General features: G+C 34.4%; 2 protein-coding genes across 2 annotated transcripts; both read left to right on the top strand.

Moving 5' to 3' along the window:
- The first annotated feature begins 993 nt into the window (after positions 1 to 993).
- Positions 994 to 3,162, top strand: LOC140039389 (uncharacterized). The gene is made up of 4 exons (XM_072084991.1): positions 994 to 1,791; positions 1,915 to 2,054; positions 2,236 to 2,445; positions 2,637 to 3,162. The coding sequence occupies exons 1-4, from the start codon at positions 994 to 996 to the stop codon at positions 2,890 to 2,892; spliced, it is 1,404 nt and encodes a 467-aa protein (XP_071941092.1). The 3' UTR covers positions 2,893 to 3,162.
- Positions 3,163 to 4,180: 1,018 nt separating this feature from the next.
- Positions 4,181 to 5,596, top strand: LOC140039388 (uncharacterized). The gene is made up of 4 exons (XM_072084990.1): positions 4,181 to 4,321; positions 4,419 to 4,562; positions 4,701 to 4,908; positions 5,116 to 5,596. The coding sequence occupies exons 1-4, from the start codon at positions 4,181 to 4,183 to the stop codon at positions 5,421 to 5,423; spliced, it is 801 nt and encodes a 266-aa protein (XP_071941091.1). The 3' UTR covers positions 5,424 to 5,596.
- The last annotated feature ends 1,904 nt before the right edge of the window (positions 5,597 to 7,500 follow it).

Genomic DNA, 7,500 nt, shown 5'->3' with positions numbered 1-7,500 from the left:
AGCGTCCCAATCGGGCGCCGTAACCCGGCGTTCGGTTCATCCCGCAGCGCCAGTTCTGCTTACCAAAAGTGGCCCACTGGCACAGCTGTTTCAACTAGTGTTAAGATATCAGAAAAAGTAAAGCGCCCTCAGTGTTAGCAGACGACGCTCTCCGATCCGCGCGAACTTATGAATTTTGTACACAAACCATTATTTCGCGAACGCCAAATTAAATTTTGCTACCGTTAGTTTTTATGTAGAAAACACATTTTATATAAAACCAAACGATTAAAAAAGTTTATGTTCAATTAAAAAATCAATATTTTATTGTTTCTTTAATATAAATTAATAAATAAACGACGATATTGTCCATTTTACTGAAATAATCTCCCACACATAAACCAGGAAGTCGATAGAAACTGTGTAATGAAATAGTAAACAATCGTAAGTAGAAAATATCATTGTATTCCTAACTTATTTTTTGGATATAATTCATTTTTTTAGAAAAAGAACGAACTAGAATATAGGCCATCATTATTATATAAATAAAATAATACAAGTTATGTTAATATAGCCTGGTTCAGTTTTTAGTAAAACTCGCATATTTTGCAACCCTTTTATACATTGTTATTGGCGAGAAAACTGTTTGGCGATAGGCTTAGAAAGTGCGTTGAAGCCGGCGATAAACTTGACAGTAATGTGGGCCTAGGATGAAGCTAGGCCCAAACATAGAAAATTCGTAGTAGTAAAACCTTTAATTATCCTAATCCTAAATTTAATCATTATAACTGTTATCAAATAATTAATGGCATGTGTTTATAATAATAATTATTGCTTTTCTGGTGCATTTTTAGGCTAGCTGGTGTGACTGAGTGACAGTCATTACTGTAACTATACTACTATTATAGGCCTTTATAAAAATTACACATACAATTACAAATATATTTCACAGATAAGCTGCGGAGCTATTTTTATTTAAAATTTTTTATATTATATTTTATTTCATATACAGTAATGGAGTTTCACGAAAGGGCATTGAGTTCCCTTTGCTACTGTTGCGGAAAAAAATTTAAAATAAAAGATGTAAAGTACACTTATGAATATAATTTGGATCCAAATCTTAAGTGGCTATGTGGAAGCTGTCACGTTAGCGCACTTGGTGGACACAACATAACACCATTTAATTTCAAAGACCATGGAGACAAATGCTTAGCGTGCTACTTATTCAGTCAACAATCAAGACCTGGTCGAAGGCTGAAGAAATGCAAGTTTCCCGAAAACAGAAGCAATACTACTGGCAGTTTTATTCCCACTCATGAGCACTTGCTACTAAATCCTCAATTTAAAATTTTTGAAAATTACGATAATCAAGTGTATGAATGTCAGATATGCAATAATTTGTTGTCAATTGACAGCCAGCAGACGCCTTGTCAACATTTTTTTTGTACATTTTGCATAAACAAATTGTTTAAGGCAGTAGGACGAGAATCAATTGATTGTTTTAACTGCAGCCAAATTGTCAGTAACAAAGATCTCAAACCAGTTCCACTTATTGTAGAACAATCGCTTAAACGAGTCCTTTTGCAATGCAAACAATGTAAAATTCAATTAGTTTGGTCAGAAACCCCCAATCATGTTTGCAAAACGTTTAAAGAACAGGCATTCACCAAAATTTTAAGTGCAGTTGAAGAAATTACATGTACTGCCCAAACAAATGAGGTTTGGCCAAAAGAATTGAAAAGCATGGCACACAACATAGTACGGAAAGACCTTATGAATAATAAGAAAGTGTCACTTATGACTCGAGGACGGGTGAGTTTTTTAACCCATTACAATTAATTTAAATTTATCATAATGTAGGCCTACACTCTTGATTCACTCATTATACATTATTATTTGATAAATCATACAAATATTTTATTTGATCAAATTCAGCCAATCAACATTGTTAAACAATCAGAGTGCACAACAACTGTTAGTGTTACCAGTACTGAAGAGAAAATGGACCCCCAAAGATGTTTGGCAATCATGAATGCCTGCCGCATAAATTGGAGCCAGCAACGAGCACTGCGGAGGTAATTTATTTTATTATTGCTTTTCGTGTCGGGTATGTGGACCTCCGTCGGGCCACACAGCCACTGTTTACTATTATTCAGTCAACAGTTTACTTTTTTTTTAATTGAATTTAGAATACTATAGAAAACTATAAAAACTATAATTAATCAGTACTGTATATACATTTTTTTTTTAATATAGATTTTGCCCAGGAGTTTTGGCTTCTGAAAGGCAAATGCGCATTTGCCAAGAACAGATTATCGGTGATCACATAGTAGATTCTATGGAATACATGTTTGTCAAACGAGATGGAGCCACATCTATAGGAGGTCTTGTTTTGGAGGAGGTTGCAGTAGTCCGACTAACCAAAATCAAAGAACTAATCTATGACTACCTAAACAAATATGATATGTATGTAACATTTTTTGTTGTTATTTTTAAACAAACCTATTTCATACATCAGTACTGTATTATTGGCACAAATTATATATACTATAATAGATCGCATGTGGTATAAATATAAGAATAAAATAATTACAAATCTAGTCAGGGAAGACTTAAATTATATTTAATTTTGTAACAAGCAATTTTAAATTTTGTAGGTCTGATGAATTGAACTTCTTCAAAGATGGAGACATATTTCTCAAGTTTGGAGGAGACAAGGGTGGTGATACCACTAAATTTGAAGTTCAAATTTGCAGTTTACCTAAACCCAATGCGCTGCACAATATTATTGTCATTTTGGCATTCCAAGCACCAGATTTTATAGTTAATGTCGAAAAAGGCTTGAAACTGGTTCTTGATGAAGTCATGGATTTAGATGGAAACCAGTGGACCTCACCAAAGACCAAAAAGTAATATTAAATACAGTAGTATAATATTGGAATGAGTAACACTGACTTAAGTATATAGCAGAGCTACATAATTATAATATGCAACTTAATTTGAAAATGTTACATAATTTGTATATCTTTAATTATGATTAATGTAATTAATTAGAATTCATGGTAATTGAATGAAAATAACTTCTCATTTTACAGAACTCACAATATCCGCCTATTCTTTTTTGGGGATTATGATTTTTTGTCAAAGGTATATGGACTTGTTGGCCCAAATGGTAAGTACAATTTCCAGTTTCAATACAATTTTTTTTTTATATTTTGGCTATTAGCTCTCATTGTTTGGCATTTGTTACACAAAACTGAAGTACTATATATATTATGTAGATTTAAAAATTGATTTTTTTAAAGGAAAGTACAGTTGCATCTATTGTTTTTGTAATCAAGATGACATTAGAACCAACAATGTTCCTCAAGCCTGTAGATGTCTCAAGACCTACAATCGTGACTACAAGTCTTTTGTAGACCATGGGAGTGACAAAAAAAAAAGCAAAACAATATCGCACAGCGTTGTTAGGCCATACCTGGTACACATCGAATTAAACAGGGTAGGTAAATAATCATAACAGCACAGGTCCCCAGTGTTTATGTTAGGTTAAATTCAAAATTAATTAAAATCTCAATTTAGAAAGTTTAATACACACTCCAAACAATGAAATGTGTGTTTGTACTTCCATATTAAATAACAATGTTAGTATAAAATAACTGTCAAAACAAACAATTGTTACAGTAATTTATAAATATACCTCTTTATTAAATATTTCCTCAACTATTTTTCCAGGTGTCAATACCAGCATTACACATTTCTCTTGGGTTGTTTAAGAAACTCTATGATATGCTGGAAAAAGACGTGCACAATCTTGATGTTATAATTTTTAACATGCGACAGGATGGTGACATCTTGACTGGTAACTTCAAATGTTGTTTTAACTTTACATTGACATTAAATAAACTCAATTGGTGAAGTTGCTTTTAAAATATACATTGTCCCTTTCAGCATAGAATTCAGTAAATTTCGAAATTGTTTATCCTGTTTTTATGCATAATAAACAAACCTTTGGCTGAAACTTATTTTTCTATGAATTATCCATATTATCATTAACATTTTTTAAATATACTCATTTTGATGCTCATTTTTGATGCAGATTGAAATTTATTTGATTGACCAATATTGTTTAATCTCAGGTGATCATCTAGCAGACTTTGAGAAAAGCATATCAGAAGCTGCAGCGCATCGAAATGCTACAATGATTAAAATCCAGTCTTTAGAAGAGAATCTTGAGGATTTAAGAAACGAGCTCTCAGTGTCACTTGTGACAAAACAGCATAACAAGATTGCAGAGATTGGCCACAGAATAAATCTGAAAGAACAAGAGGTCAAAGACTTGGTCAGTACTACAGTATACACCTTTAAAATTTAAAATTATGTCTAAAATATACAATACTATAAAAATTAATGCTATATTTCTTTTATATTTTATATAGCGAAGCACTATGAACCAAGAGATAAAATTTGGAACTGGACCTCTATGTACAAAAATGGACGAGGTGTTGAGGAAGAATAAAATTCTTCGACAGCAGTACCACGGAAAGAGTTTTGTGGGAAACCATGTATACAGAGCATGCAAAGTGAGTAACTAAAATTTCTAAAATGTGAAGTTCGTTAATTTTTACACAGCAAAATAAGTAATAAAATTAAGAATTATTTGCGATTGACTCTCGCCATACTGTAAACGTTTTATTTTAAACTATATATTTTATTTTTAGTTCAACATCATAGAAAAGCTCATGGATGGTGTCTCAATGACTTTAAAGCAACAGATACATCACTGTCCTACAAACTGTAAGCAACTGCTAGAAACAAAATTGCACAAGATACAGGAATCATTTACACCTGTATTCAAAACCTTTACTAATGTCCATGAATGCATAAACCATACGAGGCGCATCACTGATTCAGAAATAGATCAATATGGTAAGCAAAAACTGATGACCAAATTATGTGAATTTTGTCTGGTTTTATTTATTCTTAATGTGTGATTAATTTCTTCAAACATCTGTATAATTTAAATTCTCATTTATAAACTTTCTTGTTACATTAAAATTTAATTCATGATTTTTTGTCATTTCAAAAGACAATACATCTTTCAAATAAAATATTAAATTTTTTTTCACAAAACAGAAACCTACATACAACTGTTCTCCAAAGAATACAGACGCATCGCTCCAAATGTGATTCAACCAAAATTGCACATGTTGGAGCACCACACAATACCGTTCATGAGAGAATGGAGAGTAGGAGTTGGACTCTTAGCTGAGCAAGGCGGCGAATTAATCCACTCAGAATTTAATCGCCGGAAAAGGGCGGTATATGGATTAAAGAGCAACCTTGACCAGCTTATGTCAATCATGAAGTCACATCTGACTTTTATTTCACCCGAGATCCAGCATGAGGTGACTAGGCCCAAGTGCAGAAAAGTTGAGGAATAGTTTGCTATTTCTCACTCACTTAATTGTTACAGTATTGTACATATTATGAATGGTAGTGGTTTTTTTGTTATTGCCAGAACAATGATTTTGGAAATATTAACAAATGGTATATGAATTTTAATTTAATTTTTTGGAAGTTATTTTTATTTTAATTTGGTTTTAAGAAATTGATTGATAACGGAAATTGATGTTATTTACTGATTCAGATTTTGATTGCATATCAAAATAAGAATAAATAAATATACAATACAAATATGAAAGAAATATACATTTGTTGTAATTAATTGTTACAGTATTGTATATTATGTACAGTATACTGTATGAATGGTAGTGTTTTTTTTTTATTGCTAGAACAATGGTTTTGGAAATACATTAACAAATGGTATATGAATTGTAATTGAATTTTTTGAATGTTATTTTATATTAATGTGGTTTTAATATATTAATTGATTGATAACGGAAATTGATGTAATTTACTGATTCAGATTTTGATTGCATATCAAAATACTGTATTAATAATAAATATACAATACAAATATGAAAGAAATATACATTTGTTATAATTAAATATCTAATGTCACAGTACTCTATAGCTTCTTTCTATTAATATATTACACCCCCGAGAACAATTATCTTTGACTAAGAAGGTTTAGGTAGGCTGCTAGGCCTTTAACCTGCTGATGATGTACAGTAGCCTATATTTTATATATAGTATAGGCATGTAGCCTGACCTACTGTAGTGTAACTCCCCTCCCAATATGATTTTTTAAATATCTTAGGCCTAGCTAGGTCCTAGGCTAGGCCTCATTATTCATTAGGACCAGGCTAGCCTACTAGAAACAGCTGTAAACTGTCACTCAGGCCCCAGAATAGACATGTTTACCTGTTAAAAATACACAGCCATTAGTCTTACACAGCTGGTTTTAACCACGCAAGGGGCCTGGGCCTAGCTAGCATAGGAAAAAATCCAGCCAGGCAATATGGATACGAACCTTGTTAAAACATTCAAGGATAACTAAAGTATCCAACTAAATCAAAGAATTCAACAGAAAAAATTATTTTTAAACTGATATGGAAAAAAACATTTATACCTACTTTTTAAATGTATCACTTGAGAAAAAAACTGGCGTTGGGTATACAATGTTGGTTAACTTTCAGTTAGATTCCCTCTGAAAATCCACGTGATAAAACGACATCAACATCTTTTTCACCTTCATCCAGGGTTGTTCTAATGAATATTCATTATTTTTCTGGCTTTCGCGGTTTTTATTTGTTTTTATTGGCTATTAAAATACAGTCGTTTTATGCTTGATCGCTTCCGGGTACCTCGTGTGGTTTGTATACAATATGTTTTCGGAATCGCTACTCCATAAAACGATATGAACGTTGGGGGCGCTACACTTAATTTGTATTTCTGGAACAGCTGTGCTGGGCACTCGCATTCGTCGCCCGGCTCCAATCGAGCGAGTCGGACTTCTTACCAATTTAAAGTTTGAGAATAGGTTGAGGTCGTTTCGGCCCCAAGGCCTCTAATCATTCGCTTTACCAGATAAAACTGCGTTCGAGCGCCAGCTATCCTGAGGGAAACTTCGGAGGGAACCAGCTACTAGATGGTTCGATTAGTCTTTCGCCCCTATACCCAAGTTTGACGATCGATTTGCACGTCAGAATCGCTGCGGACTTCCACCAGAGTTTCCTCTGGCTTCGTCCTGCTCAGGCATAGTTCACCATCTTTCGGGTCCTAACGCACACGCTCCTCCTCCGCCTCGCCGACAGAGCGATCGAGACGGGGCAGTGGTGCGCCCGCCGCCGAGCGACGGGATCCCACCTCGGCCAGACGGACTGGCCTTCACTTTCATTGCGCCTTCGGGCTTCAAAGTCCCTACGACTCGCGGGCGTGTTAGACTCCTTGGTCCGTGTTTCAAGACGGGTCGGGTGGGCTACCGACCTCGCTGACCGACCCTGGGCGCCTGTTGAGACCGGACCTGCGCAGCCGAAAGCTGCACCGAAACGACACTGAGAACAGTCCCGCTCCGATCCAACTCGCGGGAGACAGGCGGCCCAGCCCTCCCGAAAG

The sequence above is a fragment of the Antedon mediterranea genome, chromosome 2 (assembly GCF_964355755.1).
Source record: "Antedon mediterranea chromosome 2, ecAntMedi1.1, whole genome shotgun sequence".
Lineage (NCBI taxonomy): Eukaryota > Metazoa > Echinodermata > Crinoidea > Comatulida > Antedonidae > Antedon > Antedon mediterranea.
Note: the sequence above shows the minus strand (reverse complement) of the source record. Positions and strands in the feature narration are given on the sequence as shown.